This window comes from Panulirus ornatus, chromosome 45, assembly GCF_036320965.1.
Source record: "Panulirus ornatus isolate Po-2019 chromosome 45, ASM3632096v1, whole genome shotgun sequence".
In the NCBI taxonomy this organism is placed as follows: domain Eukaryota; kingdom Metazoa; phylum Arthropoda; class Malacostraca; order Decapoda; family Palinuridae; genus Panulirus; species Panulirus ornatus.
Window position 1 is genome coordinate 3,678,723 of NC_092268.1, and position 24,970 is coordinate 3,703,692.

A 24,970-nucleotide genomic window follows, 5' to 3' on the forward strand; every position below is an offset into this window, starting at 1 on the left:
ATTTTGGTTAATTAGTAGTGATGTTAAAATTTTTCCTTGCGCTATGTCGCTAACGCGGGAGACAGCAGTTGATTATAATAATGAAAAACATTAATAATGATTAACATTTAAATAACTACATTCTTTTAGGGTTATTAACATGATTGATTTGCTATAATTCTACTTTTTGTCAGCAGATACTTATTCAGCATAAGAAATATGACATATGATGAGATTTTAAAGAAATTCTGGAGTTCCTCAAAACCTGGCCAAAATGCAAGGCTATAATCTTGCATTTTTTTGAAAATCTCATCATGTGCTACTAAGTATTGTAAATAAGAATCTTTTGTCAAAATGCTGCACTTAGGCTGATTGGCTATATGAAAAATGAATTTAAACATGCTAACATGAAGAATAACATCTATAATGAGATATTAATTAAAATCTTAAGCACTTGCAAAATTCAGCAAAGTACAAGGCATTAGTAATAAAGACCTTACATTTTTTGATATTTTATTGAGACTTAGATTTTCTTCAAAATCTCATTATAAGCATCTTGTCTTGGTGAATGAGGATCTTGCATCTAAAACTTGCAATTTGGTTTATTGTTACTGATTATAATACTTGGAGAATGATGTGTAGATTCTTCTAGGGTTAATAACGCAACTTATTTGTTGAAATTCAACTTTTTGGCAACAAATCCTTAGTCAGCATGAAGAATAGTACCTATGATGTGATTTTGTTAAAAATCTCGTGTGCTAATAAGTATTGGAAATAAGAACATGTAGTCAAAAAGTTGCATTTCTGTTATTTAGTCATGTTATTAACAAACAAATCCCAGTGTAGTTAAACGAGTGTCAATGATATGCATAATTTCATGAGACAGTATTTGGACTCCATGTTCAACATGAGAGGGTTACATCTGTGATCAGATTTTAATCAAAATCTGAACCATTTGCAATATGCAAGGTTAATCTATTTCTAAGTAATTTTTATCAGAATTTAGATTTTGTTCAATCTCACCACAGGTGCTGTTTGTGGTGAATGAATTTCTTGTATCTAAAAGTTGCATTTTGAGTTACTACTGCTGATATCAACACTTGGAGAATGTAGATTCATCTATGGTTTATAATGCGACATTTGTAATTTGACTTTTTGGCAGCAGATCCCTATTCAGCCTGAGGAATAGTAACCATGATGTGATTTTTAAACAATTTAAGGAGTCCTTCAAAAACTGGTCAAAATGCTTTTTTTTTTTTGTAAACTTCTTGAGTTCTTGGATTCCATTAAAAATCTCAACATAGGAGCTAATTCATATTGGGAATAAGAATCTGTCGTAAAAAAGTTGCATTTCTGCTAATTAGTCATGTTATTAACACATGAAGTCTAACTATAATTAACAAGTAGGAAAAAATGTACATTATTTTCATACTAGTTCATTGTTGCCCACATACTGAGGTAGCACCAGGAACAGATGAAGAATGGCCTTACTTGCTTGTCTCCATCCTCTAGCTGTCGTGCAAAATTCAATGAAACCAGAACCTTTTATCCACAGCCAGATGAAGAATGTGCAGGAGGGTGAGAGGTGTGCATGGGACATTGTGAACAAGTGATAGTGGCTAAATCATGGCATAAGGAACATTTACTGTTCCTTATGCCATGATTTAGCCACTATCACACGAGTTCACAATATCCCATGCACACCTCTCACCCTCCTGCACATTCATGACCCTGAATACTTAAACCCCTGAGTTTCCCCCTTCCTGCCACATAGCTTTATAATATCTTATGTTTCCTCTATTTCTGACTTGCATCCATCATACCATATTCAGCTCCCACTCCTAGTACCATAGCTCTTAACATTATCATTTCTAACAAGATCAACCTTCCTGACCCACATACTGTCAATTCACTACCAACACATCCTCAGTTATTCATTTAAAGGGAATTTGTTTCTAGAATTATACATTTTTCAGGTTTTCTATATTTAAATTCTACCAACATTAGTACAAGGTAATTCTTTAATATTTCTACAAACTTTCACAAGGAGGAATTAAAAGATATGTATTAAGACTTCTCTATTTACTGTGTAAGAAAAGTTAAGTTCATGTATTAACATTTACACATGGGGATATTATACACTCACCACATGCAGTGCTCCATACCAATAACCCCAGTACACAAAAAATACTTATCAGTGGAGCACTAGTTTGTATCAAAGGTGCAATCAGCATTCCTCACAGACATGTTGTATTGATTCATGTAAGAGTGCATTAAGACAAACTTAGAGCAACGCACTTATTAAATCATTAACATTCTAATATAAAAAATACTGAGGGAAGTTTTCCCTATGGAACAAATAAAGCTACTTAATGACTAAAAAGCAACAAATAACCTATCTGTTGCAGTGAGTTTCCCCAAGCTTGAAATACAAGTATCACTGCTACATGACATGTATCATCCTTATTACTTTCCCTTAGCTTCTACCCAAATTACTCCTTTACACTCTCCTTTATTCAGTCGAAGAGTAGTGGTTGCAGTTAGGACTGGTTCTCTTTCACATTTGTTCCAAGAGTAATAAGTTACATTGGCTGGAATCATTGCATCCTTCAGAACCAGAGGCATCTACTACTTACATAAAACTGGAATGAAGGAGCACAAATATTTTAAAATGTTGAATGAGATGTAAATTATATTCTTTCGATCTTCAACTAAAATCATTTTGTCAAAATCATGCTTCCTCTTGTTTCAACAATAACCTTGGTCTCTGAATGATCACACACACACCACTCAACGATGGCTGATTCAATCCCCAAGCAGTTCCTCCCCATCGTTTACACCTACAGGATAAGGAAGTGCTTTAAGAGTACAAGTCGTCATCATCGCCATCTGCACCAAAGTTTCCACCATGACTGCTACCTCCTTGGCCCTGCTGGTCTGGAAAACGGAAATTGGAACCAAAGCCTCTACTCTGTTGCAGTGTCTGGGCAAACATTTCATACTTGCGGATGTCATTGTCCGAGACTGAGCGGCGTGCATACTTCATAGCCTCCTCAAAATGATCACGAGTTATTTCTGGTACGGGATCTTCTTCCTCCATCTGTTAATATTAAAAAAAAATTTTGACATTAAACATATGATCCAAAGCAATATCTTACTACAACTAATTTAGAGACTAGTTTTAAAATCCACACAGTTATACAATAAACAATTCACCTGTTTATCTGGATCCATAACAGAACTGATAGTTTTAAAATACTTGCATCCATATTGTCTCCAGCAGCTCTTTCCCTTTCCCGTCGAATATCTGCTTCAATAGCCTGTCTAATTGCTAATTTGCAAGCCCGTTGGCAAATTTCCGTCAAATCAGCTCCAGAAAATCCATGAGATACTTGGCAAGGTACTCCAGGTCAACTCTCTGAAAAGCAAAATAAAATCTGGTTAGAAATTCTATTATACTTAATTGCTGTTTCCCATGTCAGCGAGGTAGAGCCAGGGAAAAAACAAAAGTAAAATATCTCAACAGTCTAAAGAATGTCGATACCTTAATTAAGCATAAGCATCTCAGCGGGATAAATTAAAGGCTTTGATCGATTTTTCCCCCTAAACATCTGCATAAGCAATACTTCTTGAAAGTAATCATCAGAATGTGACTGTATAAAGAAAATGTATTTTGCATAGATTGATTGCCATTTTCATACTATACACATTTCCCTCCCCCTGAATGTATTTTCTATAAATGAATTAAGAAATACACAATCTTTAACCACCACAAACTTTATATGTATGAGGTGTATTTCAATTTTTGAAAGCAAACATTATTTACACCATCCTTTGCCATGTTTACTGCCCAATACCTAAAGTACCCCTGCTTCCCCCTGCTTAAAAATATTTAAACCACTCTGTCTTGTTCCTTTCCTGCTAAACCTCAGTCTCTACTTTCACTCTCATGAACTTCTAACATCCTCCTGTCACACACACTAGTAAACTCAGGAACCAGCTTCCAAAAATCCTCTCGAGCTTGCCACCAGAGCCAAATAATTAATAAACAACCGACTCCAAGACCCTTTCAAGTAACTCCTACACCAACCCAAGTGTACTGTCCACCTACTCATCTCTCAAACACCCTTGCATTTACCTACCTAACTACCCTATCCATGTACATATTAAACAGCCATGGTGACATTACATACCCATCTTAAAACCACTATTCAACCTCCCTTTGTACTTCCATACATACGTTACCCTCTTGAAGAAACTCCTTACTGTATCTAGCAGCTTTCCTCCCACAACATATCCGTATGAAATTCTACAAGGCATCTGTCAACTCTTTTCATATACTCCAACAGATCTCTATAATCTGAATTTTCCCTTTTGAATAATCCTTACCAAAGACAATCAACATGTTTCTGCAATCTTAGCTTTCACTTTTGTCCTCACTTTTATGCAATGGAACTATACAGGTATTCTGCCAGTCCTCTACAGGTATTCTGCCAGTCCTCAGACACCTAACATCGTATCACACCAACACTGAAAACCCTGATTAACCAATCAACAACGTCACCCTCTTTCTTGAGAAACTCATCTGCAATCCCATCCACTTTTGCCATGCTTTCACCACCACCTCTCTTTTCACAATAACCATCCATCAGTGCTCTCACTTCACATACAACTTTGTCCCATAGAGGTCCTTTATCACCTATAAACCCAAACACAACCTGAATGAGATATACCCCTCTTAATATAAGGGCATAAAATTAAATATTGTAATGAAACAAAGGATAAAGCATCTTACCCTAGATACTGGGGATTTCCTTAAACAAGCCTTCAGGATCTGTACCCGTGACTTCTCATCAGGGAGGGGGATGTAGATCAACTGGTCCAAACGCCCAGGTCGTAGAATGGCTGAATCAATGATGTCGGGTCGATTGGTTGCACCAATAATGAAGACATTTTTTTTGGCTCCCATTCCATCCATTTCTGTTAGTACCTATAAAGACATAAATCACTTTATGCTACATTACATGCATCTGAAGTCTTAGTTGAAACATGTTGAACATGAAAATTTGAAAGAACCTGTACAAGTTTTGCCTTGCATATGGCTGACATCATTTAGGGCACACCATACCCATACCTCATGGTGGAAAAAAGTAATACTGCCAGTATGAAGTTTAACTGCTACCTATTCCGAAAACGACGCAGTACTCATATAAGTAGGTGCAGTACCCGTATAAATTTAAAGGGTGTGAAAAATGGACCTTATAAGGAAGTTGTGAGCAGGACATCAACTTAAAACTTCCTCTGAGGTTTAGAATAGAATACTGCTGCAATGCATGAAGTAAATCATATTCAGTAACACAAAAGATGGATTACTATGCCAATGAAGGCAAAATATTTTCCAGATGAAAGTGAAGCTACTACATTTTAGCAAGTGACTATTTGTGAGCAAGATAAAGTCTGATATATTTAAAGACTAAACAAAAATCATTCTGCTCTGAAAAAAGAAAATAATATATTGTACAGACAATTTTATCAAGAACTCGATGTCACTTTCTCCGATTTCACCACGGTAATTCACCAACATACCAGCTATTAATATAACCAAATGAACTTGTTTCCTTGTAATCGTGTAGAATTATCAAATGTTACCTGATTGATGACACGATCAGCTGCACCACCAGCATCACCTACAGAACCTCCTCGGGCCTTGGCAATGCTGTCTAACTCATCGAAGAATAACACACATGGGGCAGCAGCACGGGCCTGAAAGAGTAATCTAAGTCAGATCTAAATGAGCATCAAAAAGGAACTTCCAAATAATGTTCAATCTGTATACCAACCCTCTACACCCAAGACTGAGTGAATTGAAGCACTATGGGTTACAATGTCAATGGCCTGAACCAAGGCATTTGAAGCTGCAGGGGGAAAACCACAGAAAGGCCCATGGAGCCTAGTTGTAGTCAGGATGGAGTGTTGTCAGTGCATTACACATGACAGCCATAAAATAAATGTTAGTAAAAAAGCCATCTCTTCACCTGTTCCTGGTGATACCTTGCTCTCATGAGAAATGCATAAGTAGGTAAGAAAGGATAAAAGTATAATGAAATGACTCCTGAAAATCTTTCATAACCTTAACTCGATACATTTTACAAAATCTTTCCAATTATGAGTACCTTAGTCTGCCACCATTCCCAAAGCCCAATTTGGCTTACCACATTCAATTACAGTTACCCCTTCCTGGCCACAAGATTAAACTTTTTCAAACACCAAGATGGATGAATAAAAGATTTTGTGCAGAGTTTGATGAACGAAAAAAGTTCAAGATGTGGCCCCACGAGTGAAAAACTCCCTCCACACACTTTAAACAATAAATAATTACATACAGGTAATTAAAGGTAATTACACAAGTGCTAGACCACATAATCTGACTACTGTTTCTTGTGTTACAAAAAGTTTATGATATGGACAGACTTAATAACTACCTTAATCCAGGGGAATAAAAGAAAGGTGACTACACACAGTATCAAGTTAGCTGTCCAACTGATACAGTTGGGCAGATCAGGCATCCAGTAACATATACCATTTTCATTATCATTACATTTGATCAGCCTTTCCACGTCAGCGAGGTATCATACGGCAATGACTAAGTGAATGATGTAATGCACAAAGTAAATGACTAAAGCAAAGCACTGTGGTCTCAAGAGGCACAGGTGTAAAGGCCAGACATTTGCGATCAGGTAAGGGTGTGAGAAATACTTGAAAAAGAACTTTTATGTGGCAGTTATGGATAACAAAAAAATCATGAACAGAATGAGGGCATAAAAATCAGGTATGGTAAGCCAATGGATAGTCTGTGGGGATTTCACTGGATGGCAGACTCTCATTTTGGTACATAATAAACGACAGCTAGAACCTGGATGTGGCAAATGCTTGTTTGTCTGTTCATAATGCTTCATTCAAAATGGTGGGAAAAGCAAATATGTACCTTCTTTTGAACATGTCTGCAAGCAAGACTTCAAGGTGGTGGCACAGCCAAATTCACCACTTTACACACCATTCCCCCTCCCTTCCCTGCCTTTCATTATCATCCCTCCTTGAGAGGCTGGGTCTTATAAACCTAGGAGGACCAGGAAGGTGAATGATAACCTGACAAGATGGGTTTTTTTCAAAACCTCATCTTTCTGTAAGCTATCAGTCACTTTACTAAGTGGGCAACTCAGCCCTGTCAGTCTTGAAATCTTGTTTGTATATACATTTACTTGCTTCCAAGCAAGAACACAGGCCTTTTTTTCCTTGGACAATTTCACCTAATACTCTTTTGGTGTAAAAATCTTTACAGATTCTGTTACTTTAACAGTGATACATGCACAGCAATTGAACCAAACCAAGTATCATGCATACATATTGAGAATGTAAAGTATGATTCAAGTAAAAGCCTCTCTTTTGCAACCATCAGAAGAACGCATCACATCCACTGACCTTATCAAATACATCTCTCACATTAGCTTCTGATTCACCAAACCACATGGTGAGAAGTTCAGGACCCTTGATGGAAATGAAGTTAGCCTGGCATTCATTGGCAATAGCCTTTGCTAGGAGAGTCTTACCTGGGAAAGCAAATAAGTACAAAGCTGTATGATGTCACAATCTAAATTTTGTAATTCTACATTACAGCACTCACAACTTCTGCTCATGACAAGTTATAAAAGTGAACAATGTGAAAACCATACGATGATAAGGTGATGTATAGCTGTACAATTATAGCATGAGCAGGAGGTAAGTACATATCAAATGCATCTCTTGTATAGCTTACGGGACTGCACCAACAAAAATACTAAAATGTAAGGTATCCAAGCTATTATGATTCATTATAAGGAAACCACAAGAGAGGCATTTCATGAACTGTGTAGAGAAATCAGTTATAGAAGTATTTACTTAAAGTTTGGCATGCACAGTTGGCATAAGATCACACTGTGAAGCATAAGGGCTACCTACAGGTACGGCATTCATGACAAAAGTATTAGGAAACCAGGATATTCTGTACAGCTGGGCAGAGCAAAAACAATTCTCAGCACATTTACAGGTAGCTGTGAATGCTAGAAAACTAGACTGGTTAATAATTATTCCTAAAAAAAAAAAAAGATTATGGAGAAAGATGAATGAATATAATGGCTTAGAGAAAAAGATGGAACAGTATTCTGATGAGTGCAAAGTACAATTACAAGGTTACTGCATTACCCACAAGCTATAGACACACAAAATCCTCAGACATGATATTTAATGCTGCTCTTTGGTGTTTAACACAAAGTATGCAGAATTATAAAATTAATCTTCTTACAATGGCATATGTTCCTCTAAAAGAAACCAAAACGTATACTCAGCTCATATGACAACTTACCACATCCAGGAGGACCATAGAAAAGAACACCTTTGCTGGGAGTCATGCCAAACTTGAGGAATTTGTCAGGATGCTCCACAGGATACTGGACAAGTTCCTATCATAGGAGAATAATCAATTATATAATTTTAATAATTGTGTGTTTACCCTAACTTCCAAAAACTGTGAGATACTTTTTCATGTGAATTTATCAGTTATTTACATTCAACATTCAGTAAAAGCAATCTCAAGCTTATACTCCTGCAAATAGGTTTCAAACTTAAGCCTCATTCTAAACTAACCTGCAACTCTCTCTTAACATTTTCTAGTCCACCAATGTCATCCCAGGTGATGTTGGGTACCTCCACAACAGTTTCTCGGAGAGCTGATGGTGTGCTCTTACCCATGGCAAATCTAAAGTTCTCCATTGTTACTGCTAAGGAGTTAAGTACCTAAAAGAAGAGAAATATTAGTATCAACTTGCTGTACTCTTTGTCTGTGTCACACAATCCATGAGCCTTTACCCATCATTCTCAATTCATCATTTTTCATTACCCACCTAAAACACGTTTTTCAGAATAAATCCCCAGCAGCACTGTCAAACAGTAAATATATTGAAGAATTGCAGGCATTCTTACCTCAGCATCAATCTGGTCATCATCGAGATCAATGAGATCCATCTTTTCTCGAATCTGCTGAAGAGCAGCTTCTGAACAAAGCGCAGCCAAGTCAGCACCTACATGGCCATGAGTTTCTGCAGCTATTTGCTCCAAGTCTACATCATCCGACAACTTCATGTTTTTTGTGTGAATACGAAGTATTTCCAGACGACCTGAGAATATCAATGCTGTCTGCTATACAAAACAATCACAATCAAAAACCTAATAATATTGCTAACAAAATTTAACAAAAATCAACACCATTTCTTATCATCTGAAGCATGGTCATGCAACAAGCAAAAACAATGACCTCTAATAAATCATAATTGTCGTTCAGTTTATCTTCAAAAACGCTTTACAACATGGTACCACTTTAATAAATGTGCAGATGATATCAAATGTCAGCACAAAGAGTAAGAGCTGCATCAATAATCACAAAGATACATAAATGGAGAGAAAGGTCAAAGTAGGGGAATCACTATTTAGAAATTACAAAATAGCAATATCTGAAGGAAAGTGTAAAGCCTATGAACATCCCTATGGTTTGAGACTGTTATAATCCATTTGTAACTACATATCTGTACTGTACTGGGAGGGAGTTTTATACTCATAAGGCCCAATCTCTTGAACATTTTCAACTATCATACAAATTCAAATATTTGTATTTGCAGTCTGCATTAACCATATCTTCACGCATTCTTTTCCATTCATCCACCATTCTTATACTATAAAAGTATTTCTTAACTTTCTTTTTCACAAATTTCTTACTTAATATCATGCTATATCCACAACTTGCTCTATCCCTACATCTCTTAATGAACTGCTCACTGTCTAAGTCATCTATCAGTTTTAAAAATTACAAGGCTATGAACAGGTCTATTTATTTTGATAATATATTCATTGCCCTCCTCCAGATATTTTCTGTGTGACAGGTCTCTTTATTTTAATAATATATTTGTTGCCCTGCCCCAGACATTTTCTATTAGCTCTTTGTGCTTCTATAGATGCAGTGATCAAACTCGAGGCATATTTTAGTTCTGGCCTTATGTAGGATACAAATAGCTTGCTAAATATGAAGACAGCTATTTTCAATGTATACCTAAACACTCACTGTACTTTCAGTTTTCTGTTTAGATGTGCAAGTGATTTAGCAGGACACCCTGATAAACCATTCATTCCTTATATACTTTCAAGTCCAGAGAAGAACCATCAGTGGACGACAAGCAACTGATCTACTTCTCTCATGAAGGTACTTCTATGAACAACCAAAGCCAAAAAATAAACTACTGATAACTAACTGAAGTGAAGATAAGTCTAGTTTATCAAAGGGTGTAATCTTACTTCACATTTTGTCTTGTCCTAACACCAACTCATTGTTGGAAATGGCAAACAAATATGAAAAGTAGTTAAGTACTAAAATATGCAGCCTTGTGAGATGAAAAAATCTTTATAGAAAATTACAATCACATTACCTGTTGTGTCTGGGATACTGATGTCAACTTCTCGGTCAAAACGACCAAAGCGCCTTAGAGCAGGATCGACAGAGTTTGGTCGATTAGTGGCAGCCATAACAATAACATGTGAGCGCTGTTTCAGACCATCCATTAATGTCAACAACTGTGAAACTATGCGTCGCTCAACTTCTCCATGTGTCTGCAAAATACTACAATATTAATCAAATTCTTCTACAATTTTTGAAGGCAATATCCATTACTCTGAAAACAAGCCTCCCTTTTCATCAGCAGCAATGCCTTGAGCAATATACATGCATGTTATCAAACCAATTACATCTGCTAAGTAAATCATTCTTTCATATAAACAAAATTAATTCTGAATTTTAGGTTTATTACAGTAATTGTGTAGACCAATGAGATGAATGGATGAACTAAAAATAAAGTAGGGATGGGAAAGTACAGAGTCCTGGGTGAAAACGACTAAGAAGGATACATGGAATACTGGGACAGCTAGAGGCTGAGTGTGGACGAATATGGATTTTGTTGTCCTTTCCTAGCGCTACCTCACATGCACACAGGGAGAGTGGGGTGTCATTTCATGTTTGGCAGGGTGGTGGCAGGAATGGATGAAGGCAGCAAGTATGAATATGAACATGTGTGAAATATATTTATTTATATTTTATTATACTTTGTCGCTGTCTCCCGCGTTTGCGAGGTAGCGCAAGGAAACAGACGTGTGTGGGCGTTTATGTATCTACATGTGTATGTGGGTGGGTTGGGCCATTCTTTCATCTGTTTCCTTGCACTACCTCGCTAATGCGGGAGACAGCGACAAAGTATAATGAAAAAAAATAATAAACATGGAATATGGGTAGCAAAGATTGAATTACGTACATGAATACTTTCAAAACAAAAAGAATATCCACAATATATACACTAAAACTGAGTTTCAAAATTTGTCACCAGCACTGCAACATAGTTACTGGAAGTGAAATAAGAGCAGGAAGAAGTGTTATTTGGAAACTATTAAAACCATCTGTATCAAGTTTCAGGGTTGAACATGGAATTTTCTTGAAGTTATGATTCAGGTTTTGTTACAGAATAAACCTTGTTTTAAGAGGCACAACACAAAATTTTGAGTAAATTAAGGGTTTTGAGTTATTCTGACCCTAAATGCCTCTCCAGCCTTTGCCAAGATAGTAACAAGAACAGACGACAGCCTCATCTATAAACGCCTAAACTATTGCTGTCATGTATAATGTACTGATAATTGATCCCATCATTCCCAGCAAGATCCAAAAACTATTCAGATTCAGAAGTTCACCATGAAAGCTTCACATACTCATGGCAGCATAGTGCCTCCCATACACCAATGATCTAATTCACTCTCTCCCCATGCAAGCCTTTCACCCACCTGTATGATCAGGCCCCAATACTTCATAACCTCCTTCACTCCACCCTTCCATCACTCTCAATCTCCAATTATAAAAGCACACTGAACCAATGGAATAGCTTTGTATAGAACAAAATAAATCAAGTCCTGGCAAAAACACAAACTAAACCAGTCAAAATTTTTTTGTAATGTAGAACCCAATAAAAGAAGCCCTGATCTGTGAATTCACACCTATCATTACACAGGAAAAAAGGGGTTATTATTTCAAATTGTATGACATCTTGAGCATATTTGAGGCCTCAGTGGAAGAAAACCAATAACATCATTTTATCTGACATTAATATGGCAAAATAAAGCTTAAAATAGTTTCTAGTGTTGTGAATAATACCAATAACTTATTATGGCCTATTCTCATACCTTTTCACGTTTTGGAGCAATGGCATCAATTTCATCTATGAAAATAATAGCTGGAGAATTTTTTTCTGCTTCTTCAAATGCTTTTCGAAGATTACTTTCAGATTCACCTGAAAAACAAAAGCTAGTTAAAACCTATAAGTACATTTTGAAGGTATATAGTCAAACCTATAGGCAGATAACATATTTTACAAACGCAAAAATTTTTCTTGGGACCAACAATAAAAAAAAAATTATATTTGACTTCCAATCTCGAGACATAAGCAGATTTCCATTCAAATCTCCCAAAGAGACATACTTATTAATTCTGAATACATTCATACGATTTGTAACAGTATAGGTTCTGGTAGCACAGAGGAATATGTGAAACAGCTTAAGTGAACATGTCTGAAGGCATAGTAGTCCTAACAATATTGTATGAATACTAGGCATGTGCTACAAATGAGAATCTGCAAATAGGGTGGATATGTTGAAAATGAAATAGCTGAGGACAATATGGAGTTGTGAGGTGGTTTGACAGAGTACTAAGAAAAGAACCAAAGAAGGTGTGCTAAAATGGTCTGGACACATGAAGAGAATGAGTGAGGAGAGGCTGACAAAGTGGATATGTGTATCAGAAGTTGAGGGGACAAGATTGGCAACAATAACCTTGAGATATAGGGATGGAGTGAAAAAGACTTTGAGTGCCTGGGTGAAAGTCATGCATGGGATAGAGTGAAATGGGGCAATGTAATATGCAGAAGGCGACATGTTGTCAATGGACAGAACCAGGGAACATGAAGCAGCCAGGCGAAATCACAGAAAGATCTGTGGGGCCTGGTTGAAGACAGTGGGCTGTAGTTTTGGTGCATTACACATGAATTTGGGGAACCAAATAAAGGAAGACCTAATCTGTGTAAAGCAAACCTATCATTACACACAAAATAAAAGATTATATTTCAAAGTTAAAGTAGTTTTGAGTCCTCACAGGAAGAAAACCATGCTCCTCCTATCCCACAGCTTTAATTATCAAATATACACAAGCCACTACAGCTCCATTCTATCTTCCATGCTCCTACAAACCAATGACTGGAATTTCAACACCATGCAATAAAAACAAGTGAATGGGGACCTTTCTTCATCTGCTCCTGGCACTACCTCGCTAATGTGGGAAATGGCAAAGGGAACAAGCATGAAAGGTATAGACACATAGACAGAACTTTCGTTTCATATTTGTTTGCCATTTCCCAAGTTTGCAACATAGTGCCAAGAACAGACAAAGAAACTGTCTTAATTTGCTCTCATCCATTCTCAAGCTGTCATGTGCATAGCACCAAAAGCACGGCCCTTGCATAATTACCCAAAACTATTTCTAATGCAGTCTAGCTTTAATATGTCTAGCATCCACTTCTTTGCAACATTACTAAACCCCTTTGATATGAACCACTTCATAACCGATGATCAACCCCAAGTAAACATGAGAAACTTCACACTTCAGGAACCTAAAACTATAAAAATATGACAAACACTAAATGACTGCCCTCCCAACCCAATTGTAAAATTCACTCCAGACATAAACCCTTCAGATATTACACTTAAGCATGTATGTTCTCCTTTCTCATCTGCATTCTGGACATCATCAATCTCTCCAAAAATTACATGCATCAATCTGACATTGTGCAAGTCCTCTCATGCCCTAGATGCAACTTCTATACTGAAGACTCACAAAACTTACCCCTTAACTGTGCAGTGCTCACTTAATAGACATAAACATCACACTCCTTCATCTGTAGTTTTGCCCAGTGGATGAAGAGTTGGATTGACTTTGGGCTGACTATCTAGCCCAGGATTCAGCCACGAGCCTTTGATATTCAGGATCTAAAGCACATGCATGTACGTGTATTTATGTGACTAAGCATTTCCACCCACCTGCTAATTTGGACATAATTTCTGGACCATTAATCAGGAAGAAAAATGCCCCAGTCTCATTTGCAACAGCACGGGCAATCAGAGTCTTTCCAGTGCCTGGTGGGCCATACAACAATATCCCTGTGGAAAAACATACATTACAATTATATAGCAAATGAACTCCAACCCTCACTAATAAACCAATGGCAAAATTACTATAAAGACAAATTCTTAACTCAATACCCAGCAACTAATGGAGGGGGCTTCCAAATGAAGCAACCTATTAGTTATTCAGATAAATACACCAAAAAAATATAAGGAGCTACCAACTTATACATAACCATATATGATTGCATGCTAGAACTGCATGCAATTTTCTAAGTATCAATTATGTTTAACTCCTTGAAAATACTATATTATGATCTATCCATACCTCTGATATCCTTTCCCTCCAAGAACTCTCATTAAGGGATGGCCATTGGAATCAGTCTCCACTTGTCCTTACATGCCACCCTCACATACACCATTCCACACATTCTTTCCCATTTCTCTCCCTCTTGTACTCTTCCACTCTGTTTTCCCATGTCACAGTTGGTCATCCTCTCATCAACCCCTTTAATCATACTATGATAAGACTCCTTGTGAACTCCCCAACTTGCCTTCTCTACGCAAGCCCAAAACATCTCAGACTAATATATTTCACCAACTCAGAAATAATATACTACCTATCATCTTGAACTCCTCTCCCAATTACATAACTTGCATTTGGTGAACACAAAAACCTTTGAGGAAATAATTCTTGCTAAATACCAAAAGTAAATAAACATATATTACAGTTTTACAACCAGCTCAAAAATAAAAGATAAGTATATCAGAAAAGGAGAAAACTGGTACAACTTACCTCGGGGAGGCTTAACACCAATGGCTTTGAAGAGCGATGGATGGCGCAAAGGCAACTCTACCATCTCCTTAATTTGCGCTAACTGTTTTCTGCACCCACCAATGTCATCATAACCCACTTCATTTAACTGCTCCTCCTCCTCCTTAAATTTAAAACAAAACATTTTTTCAAGTAAAATACTTCAGACTATATACAGAAAAATTTAATTGCATAATAACCCAAGACTACTTTTAATAACATATGGTTGCGAGGCGTGGGCTATGGATAGAGTTGTGCGCAGGAGGATGGATGTGCTGGAAATGAGATGTTTGAGGACAATGTGTGGTGTGAGGTGGTTTGATCGAGTAAGTAACGTAAGGGTAAGAGAGATGTGTGGAAATAAAAAGAGCGTGGTTGAGAGAGCAGAAGAGGGTGTTTTGAAATGGTTTGGGCACATGGAGAGAATGAGTGAGGAAAGATTGACCAAGAGGATATATGTGTCGGAGGTGGAGGGAACGAGGAGAAGAGGGAGACCAAACTGGAGGTGGAAAGATGGAGTGAAAAAGAATTTGTGTGATCGGGGCCTGAACATGCAGGAGGGTGAAAGGAGGGCAAGGAATAGAGTGAATTGGAGCGATGTGGTATACCGGGGTTGACGTGCTGTCAGTGGATTGAATCAAGGCATGTGAAGCGTCTGGGGTAAACCATGGAAAGCTGAGTAGGTATGTATATTTGCGTGTGTGGACGTATGTATATATATGTGTATGGGGGTGGGTTGGGCCATTTCTTTCGTCTGTTTCCTTGCGCTACCTCGCAAACGCGGGAGACAGCGAAAAAAAAAAAAAACTATTTCGCATTACTATTTCTAATTGCATCAGGCCAAGCATCTCATGAACTTATCAGTAACTTTATGTGTTACAAGTCTCCCATAAATGTCAAATCACTGATACTACTATATACATTCCAGCATCAGAACACTTCAACAAAAGGATCTTCATGGAACAAAGAATTTTGCATGTTGGATGTTGCAAAGATAATCAAAGCTGCTTCTTCATGCCAGAATATATGAAACTATACTGAAGGTAAGTTGACCAACTCCTCCTAAATCATTCATTGAGGTTGAGAACAGCAATGCGTCTACTTAAACTGATGCAGACTAAACAGGGAATTTTGAAAGAGTGGAAGAAAAAGTTTGGACATGACTGCATACAAGCACAAAATGTCACTGATGACATATGAAAAAAAAAAAAAAAGAGGAAAAAGTTTCAAGGTGACTGCCAATTAGCTCACCTGTCTTGCATGGCACAAGACTACAAAATAGTTGACTGCATCAGTAAAACTAAACCATCCTCACCTAGCCATAAACAATATCAATTAACTCAAATTCCAAACAAATTAGATTCAGCACTGGAGTGGGCTGGATATGCAGCTGTCTTTCCCAATCTACTATGCAACAAATCATAAATCAAACTCATTTTTCATCAATTCTATCGAGATGAAAAAGGGAAGGTTAGCTCATGCATATCCTTAAGCCGTAACAAACCTTAAGTTTATAAACACAGAATTCAATCCTTACATAAGAGCTTCTTACATTTCCATTTCATATATCAAGCTGATTCACTGAGAACCAAGATCAATTGTACAAACTAACACTAATTGCACCAACTATCAAATCATTCCTAAAAATTCTTTATCTGAAATATGCCTAACCTTAAGTATTGCTCTCATTCCATAAATCTACTCCTGTGATCTATCTCTTTTCAATAACTCTTCAACTGTAGTGGCATATTTCTTCTTGACCAACCTATTACATGACATGCTAGCCATACAGGGGAGAAGGGGTCATAGTATCCGAGCCTCAACTCCTCATTTTTTAAAATCCCACCATGTCAAATGTTTAGCAAAAACCCTCATCCTCACTTCAACATGGTTGCAAAATACACTACATGCATTTTGCCTTTCTTATGAGGTCACTGCTGTCCAATTCAGGATTTTTTAAAGTTCTTAAAAAGTTAAAAAGGGTTAAATGGCCCTGCTGCTGAGAAGAGGGGGAGTTAATTATTTTCCCCAAGGCCCATGTTATATGTCACACTCCTGGCCACATGTTCTAAATATATATTTATCTTATTTTATTATACTTAGTCGTGTCTCCCGCGTTAGTGAGGTAGCACAAGGAAACAGACAAAAGAATGGCCCAACCCACCCAAATACACATGTATATACATAAACGCCCACACACGCACATATACATACCTATGCATTTCAACATATACATAAACAGACATGCACATATATACACATGTACATATTCATACTTGCAATCTTCATCCATTCCCGTCACCATCCCGCCACACATGAAAGACAGCACCCAATTCCCCCCCCAACGCATACGAGGTAGCGCTAGGAATAGACAACAAAGGCCACATTTGTTCACACTCAGTCTCTAGCTGTCGTGTGTAATGCACAAAAACTACAGCTCCCTTTCCACACCCAGGCCCCACAAAACTTTCCATGGTTTACCCCTGACGCTACACATGCCCTGATTCAATAACAACTAAATAACTACATCCTTAAATACCTCGTCATAAATTTTTCTATCAATTTCCTCAAACTGTGTCCTTACATTTTCACCGTTTCATTTAACCATCCTCCAAATTTGAAACATAAGTGCATTTTGTCACCACTGCTGTCATTTCTCAACTAAGAGGTAAGACCTATCAGCATCTTGTAAACACCTACTTGTTGTGATCACTATTTGTGTGTTTCTGGAAGAGTATGTTACACATACGTTGCCCCTTCTCTTTACCTGTAAACATGTACCATGTCTTGACTCCTATGTGAACAGACACACAATGAAGACAGAGTGACTATAAAGCTGTCCACCATGGAGAAGTGAGAGTACGGGGCATGATAACAGCCTTCGAGTCTCTCAATCAGCATATTGATACCGATATGGAATAGTTCAAGAGATGCAGCAAATGAGTAACCAGAGGCCATAAAAACCTGGATAAACATTTTTTAGTAAGGATGTAAAGAAGTACTGGTCTTTCAACTCAAGCATATAACCTCAATTTGTACAACCATACATATGAATAAAATCTTTCTAACTGATCAAGCAATTCTCTAATTATTCCAATAATATAATATGTTTGTCTGCAGAGACATTCACTCATTCACACAATCAACATAAGTTTCTCTGGCCTCATCTGAAATACCTAACTTTCAGCATTTCATTAACCAAATACAATCAACTGCTTCACATTCTAGTTCCTCTTACTTTCAGCTATCATACTACAGATACAGGTTTCCATCACCCTATCTCTTAAATACATCCTCCAATCCCACCATAACAGAAGACGCTTTCAACCTTGTCACTATCCACGGATTTCTTTACAAAACACATCTTCAGTCTTTGACAACCCATAATTCAGTTTGAAAAGTTTCATATATCACAGAAGAAAGCAATGGAAATGTATAAAGAAAAGCAAACAAGATATCTTGCACATATCCACCCACCTCTCGCTTTACTGGTTCACCCTCACAGTAAATAACAGTGTCCTGAGATACAATGCAGTATGGAGCTGGATCAGTCTCAACCACTTTGAACTCAACTGCTCTCATGCCTCCACGTACAAGAAACAGGTCACCTTTATGAATGGGTCGGTAAGCCTCTAAAAAGTACGGTTTAAGAAACACCTGAAAAAGAATAATCAATGCATTACAGTGTGTAACTTACATATGCTTTTTAACATACTGATGCAACTATCTGTTACAACTACCCCCTTGCAATCAAAATAATGGTGGCACAATCAGAACATCCATAAGATTCCTATATGAGCAAATCTAACATCAATGCTTGAAATGTATTCCTGGAGAATTCTTTACTATAATCTAGTTATCACACACAAACAATAATCAGCTGCTTCAATATATGAATAACTAAGGAAAAATTGACCCAATATGTAATCTATAAGACAATAACTCAGTGAATCCAATTGGAACAATCTCAGTATATGCATGCACCTAAATTCATAAGAAACCTGCATGTGCACAAAACCATAAGGCATACTAAGTTTAATCAAAATCAACTTAAAATTTTCCTAAGCATAAAAAAGCTCTGCCACCTAATCATTAGGCAGCATTTTCAATAACCTTTCGATGATTTCTAATTTTCACATCAATTACAATTGTCAAATAAAAGAAATATTTTCCAATACAAAATAATAATTGAGGGGGGTCACCAGACTTCACCTGCAAGCGGTTACATCATGAATGGAAAGTAACCATCAGCAAGGATGTATCATCAAAGGATGAAAAGAAATGTAGTCTGGCTGAGGTTCTTCTCATTTCAAAGGAGACCATTTTCTGTTCAACATGCTCCTGATGATTTATTTCAGCCCCTAAGGTTCTATCTAATGCCAAATCAACTCCCTGGTACCTAAAATACTCCAATTCCTCCCCTTCACCCTTGCACTCAACCCAACCTGTCTTGTACTCGATCCAACCTGTCTCGTCCCCACCCCCTTCTGCACCTCACTACCTCACATTTCATTCACAGTAAGTCTCACCTTCCTACTTTCACACACACTCCTACAATCTGTCACCAAGTTCTGGTGTTTCTTCCAGAAGTCTGCCACCATAGACCTATCTACATATAAAAACTAATTCCCCTCTAATGCCCATCAACCCCATCCCATGAACAGATCAAACATTGATGGTGATGTCACACACCTTTGATGAAGACCCACCTCCACTGAGGACTGCTCATCCTTCTCTCTCCCTGCATGCACAAATACTTTACTCGACCAGCAAAAACCTCCTCATTACATTCAACATCTTTCTATTTATGCCATATGTATGAAGCGCCTTCCACAACCCTATCAGAGGTTTTCTACACAACCATAAATGTTATATAAAACTCATTATTTTCATGCCTTTCTCACACAAATTCTACACAGCAAACCCCTGGTCCGTATACCTTCTGCCTTTCCTGAAACCACAATACTCCTAAGTCAGATGATCTATAAACCATACTTGATATAATCAATGAGCATACCTCTGTAATTCAAATATTTATTCTTGTCCAGCTTGCATTCTGCCAAAAACTTACGACAATATAATGCAATCAAAATGCAGCATCTGATCACCAGCACTAACCTCAAAGATGTTACCCGTCAAACCTTCCACAGTGTCATCAATTGGGAGGACATGTATTCTCTTGCCATATTTCACATCTGGGCATGGCTGGATGGCTACAATATCACCCAATCGAATGCGTAGATTGTTTCTCACCTGAAAAGTTTCCTTTGTTCAGATCAACAATGAATACAACTGTGAAAAATGCACTCACACCTTACTCACTTCCTATGTTAAAAATTATAAAAAATCCTGTGACAAACCTGATCACCTTGCACTTAGGCTGAAATGAAGATACTCTGCAAAGAGTATCCTTCATCTATCATTTACATAATAAACAATAAATACACATATGACACAAAGATTTAAAAATGACAATGAAAACCTTAGCCATATCTTACATAAACATAATATGTCATATCTACAATTTACCAAAACTGTTTTTATGTGTTGGGATATAACTAAATCAAAAAGCTGGGAATCTCAAAGGAACCACTTACAACACGGTTCATGCGAATTTTGTCATCTGACATGGTATCATCAGAAAGCACAATACAGACTGTCTGCTTGCGCTTTTTGCCCTTGATCAGCACTGTGTCTCCACGGAAGAGCTGAAGTTCATCCATCTTAGCCTGGCTAAGTGCAACCACTGAATTATCATCATTAACTGCATCTTCCACAATGAGGCGGTTGGGCTTTTTCTTCTCTTTAAGTATAGCTGTGGCCAAGTCCTCCCTAGAAAAAAAAATGCACACTATAAATTTACACAATAACAAAAATACTCGAAAAACATGGTATAAGAAAGTTACCTCATGAATTACCAAAGAGCAAAATTCAAAACTAAAATATTTCACTTATTTCATAATTACAAAATCGTATATTTCTATTATTCTTTATTATACTTGATCGCCATTTCCTGCTTCTATGTAAGTACTTATGATGAGATTTTGCAAACTCTCTTCACAGATACGGTATTCCCTGTAGGCTTTCACATTGCTCAATTGTTTTATGAGGGTATCTATGTTTGTTCACTATTCTGTATTGTTTTCCTTCACTTCACCAATGCTGGAGCTGAAATTGATCCCCAGTGAAATTGTTTGGGGAAGCCAAGTGAAAGACTTCATCTATGCCTCTTTGTAGCTTTCTAAATTTACTTCACTTTCTCTGATGTTGTCTGCATAACATTGTACTGTACTTAATTCTAACTCTGTCTACATCACATGTTATCATAAAAAGACGGGAAGCTGGTACCGAGACCGTTCTTCAAGGCACACGATTAAATATCAGAATTGAACCAAATGTTGGTATTTCCAACTCTGCTTGTTAAAACACTTTTTCATACAGTACATTCTCCAACTATGGACGGTCTAATTACAGTTTTCCTATTTTCTTTACCCATAAAATCAATTTGGAGCTCTTTCCAATACTTTTATTACTTTCTGCAAAACTGGTAGTCTACAAACAAATCCTGCAATTTTTTGTCAGCATTTAAATCTTTTCCTCAAGCTCAACTATCCTCTCCTCACTTGCTACTGTTCTCTTTATCTTTTCCCCATTCTTTAGTTTTATCCAGTTTAGTCTGAAGGTATCTTCTATCTAATTACTCTTAAGTTTCGTTTAATTGGCATGGAACCCTCAGTTATTCTATTTTGCTCTCAATGCTGCTCTGTGGATGTTGTGGGGGGGTTGTGGACAACAAAATGGTTTGTGAACCACAGTGAAACAGCTTATGAGATAGTATGAAAACACTATGATTATAATTTTTCTGATAAGAATCAACTCTCCTTACGCTACTTGATTATTGACTTCTGATAACTTCACCAGGCAACTACCTTGTGTTAGACACGGGAAATTTGTAAAGGAAGAATGAATCCCAAACCCAGTAAATCCACTAGTCCCTCATTTTCCAATCTTACGTAAACCCAACAAACTAGGAAAGCCTCTGAAAATCTGGAAAAAAAGTACTTTGAATGATTAAATACAATATATCTTCTGAAGATACAACCAGACCAAAGTTAATTCAGTGCAACCTAAGGTAGCCCAGCCCAGCTCATACTAATGCTCTAACATCATTTAGTTGGACAAAGGGATACACCAACTGACGGGAACTCTTACAATATTTGTAAAAGTTAAAGAATTGACTGAAAAACTCACAAAATTCCAGTCAAAGAATTTTGATTAAACCAATATTGGGTCACATGGCGAATTGTAGCTGAAAAAAAACCATGATATAAAAGTCTTATTCATACTTATTGTTTCATTAATAAAGCAAAAATTTGCATAAATCCCTAACAATTCAAACAAAATGAAGGCTCTGTACTGCCTCCTACACTTTTACTCCTTTTTCATCAATGATTTCCTTTCTTCCACAAGTAACCAAATATACTAATGCCTCGACACTGCATTCATCCACATCCTACAGTCCCGTTCCTTCTTCTCTCACTCGATCTGCTTCTCATCCTTGAACCTCCTCCTCCATAAACTCACACTTGAACATGATATCTAAGATGGATAAAGGTAGAATTTACTTATAGTTTAAGTTTGAAGCAGAACCTTTTTTTTTTTGTACAAGGGATAACTAACAAAAAATACAAAGTAGGTTTAATTGATGTATGAAATCAATTCTTCAGTGGAAGAGACATATCTGCATTACGTCCAGGTTTACAGAAGGAAGACCTTTCTAAGTTAATATTACTCAGGTCAAATAATAATATATACAAGTTTAGGTCGAGTCCAGGTCGAAGGATCAGGTATGGGTCATGGCAGGATCAGGTGTGAGTCCAGGTCAAAGGATCAGATATAAGACATGGTAGGATCAGGTATGAGTCCAGGTCAAAGGATCAGGTATGAGTCATGGTAGGATCAGGTATGTGTCCAGGTCGAAGGATCAGGTATAAGTCATGGTAGGATCAGGTATGAGTCCAGGTCAAAGCTTCAGGTATAAGACATGGTAGGATCAGGTATGAGTCCAGGTCGAAAGATCAGGTATGAGTCATGGTAGGATCAGGTATGAGTCCAGGTAGAAGGATCAGGTATGGGTCATGGTAGGATCAGGTATGAGTCTAGGTCAAAGGATCAGGTATGAGTCCAGGTCGAAGGATCAGGTATGAGTCATGGTAGGATCAGGTATGAGTCCAGGTTGAAGGATCAAGTATGAGTCATGGTAGGATCAGGTATGAGTCCAGGTCAAAGGATCAGGTATAAGACATGGTAGGATCAGGTATGAGTCCAGGTCGAAAGATCAGGTATGAGTCATGGTAGGATCAGGTATGGGTCATGGTAGGATCAGGTATGAGTCCAGGTCGAAGGATCAGGTATAAGACATGGTAAGATCAGGTATAAGACATAGAAGGATCAGGTATGGGACATGGTAGGATCAGGCATGGTATATGGTAGGATCAGGCATGGTACATGGTAGGATCAGGTATGAGTCCAGGTCGAAGTATCAGGTATAAAACATGGTAGGATCAGGTATGGGTCCAGGTCGAAGGATCAGGCACGGTACATGGTAGGATCAGGTATGAGTCCAGGTCGAAGGATCAGGTATAAGATATGGAAGGATCAGGCATGGTACATGGTAGGATCTGGTATGAGACATGGAAGGATCAGGTATAAGACATGATAGGATCAGGCATGGGACATGGTAGGATCAGGTATGAGTCCAGGTCGAAGGATCAGGTATAAGACATGGAAGGATCAGGCATGGTACATGGTAGGATCAGGTATGAGACATGGAAGGATCAGGTATAAGACATGATAGGATCAGGCATGGGACATGGTAGGATCAGGTATGAGTCCAGGTCGAAGGATCAGGTATGAGACATGGAAGGATCAGGCATGGGTCATGGTAGGATCAGGTATGAGTCATGGTTGGACGTCCCAAGTTTGGGACACGTTGTGTCCCATGGTCAACAATCAGCTGAGTGGACCCCATTCTCTGTCATGCCTTTGTTTCCTGTAAACATCGCCTCCTTACCCATAATACACATCATTATCGCCCTAATTGCTCTCAACCAGTGAGCTCGGCTCGTCAAGAACAGGCAGACGAGGCCATTACGGCCGATGGGGCAATTAAAATGACGTAATTGAGCTGAGGAAGATACATGGGTGGGTGACCCAAGCCCCAGGTAGTGACGGAGCAAAATTGAAGGCAGGACGCTGCCATGCCTCACCCTCCCTTCTATTGCCTTACTCTACCTCTCAATCACCCAGGAGGCCATCATTCATGCAGGTTAGGTCACGGATGCGTATTAATGGCGGGGAAAGGCAGGAAAATACGATATTCGACGCATTTGTTACGAAAACTGACCGAAGCCACGGGGGCGCAAGGAGAACCGGTACTTAATTCACATCAAACACTCTCCTATACACATTTAACCCCTAGGGTAACCATTATTTCAGGTCCTCAGACAACTTATGAGCCAAATAAACCTACTGTTCAGCCATGGTGTGTGTTTATTACGAATTTAGTCCCAAAGATCACCAATAATGTTCACCCTTTGCCTGACGACCGCAAACTGGCTTGACGTGGAATTCGATTCGCTGATTCGTCGCCACTGTCGCCGCCGCCATTGGCTGACCCAACACCCGCCAAATTCAAATCCGCCATCACGCCATCCCGGCAAAACTTCACATATTTCCAAACTCCTGTGAGACATTAACCATCTTACATTGACTAAACACATTCATGAGACTGTCCGTGTTAAGCTGGAAGACTCACCTTCGTGTATTATCTTATGTTTATGAGGATTTAGGGGTAAGAAATTTGAGGTTGTCACCTGGCTAGCATGA

General features: G+C 37.9%; 1 protein-coding gene across 1 annotated transcript; it reads right to left on the bottom strand.

The window, feature by feature from the left end:
- Nucleotides 1–2,046: 2,046 nt before the first annotated feature.
- On the bottom strand, nucleotides 2,047–24,744 carry LOC139762830 (transitional endoplasmic reticulum ATPase-like). The gene is given in 17 exon segments (XM_071687984.1): nucleotides 2,047–3,079; nucleotides 3,243–3,370; nucleotides 3,373–3,397; nucleotides 4,775–4,969; nucleotides 5,629–5,742; nucleotides 7,459–7,586; nucleotides 8,378–8,474; nucleotides 8,659–8,808; nucleotides 8,995–9,188; nucleotides 10,488–10,668; nucleotides 12,280–12,386; nucleotides 14,185–14,304; nucleotides 15,065–15,206; nucleotides 18,560–18,739; nucleotides 20,201–20,335; nucleotides 20,680–20,914; nucleotides 24,615–24,744. Coding segments are annotated over 17 exon segments (2,382 nt in total). The 5' UTR covers nucleotides 24,626–24,744; the 3' UTR covers nucleotides 2,047–2,839.
- Between the last annotated feature and the right edge of the window lie 226 nt (nucleotides 24,745–24,970).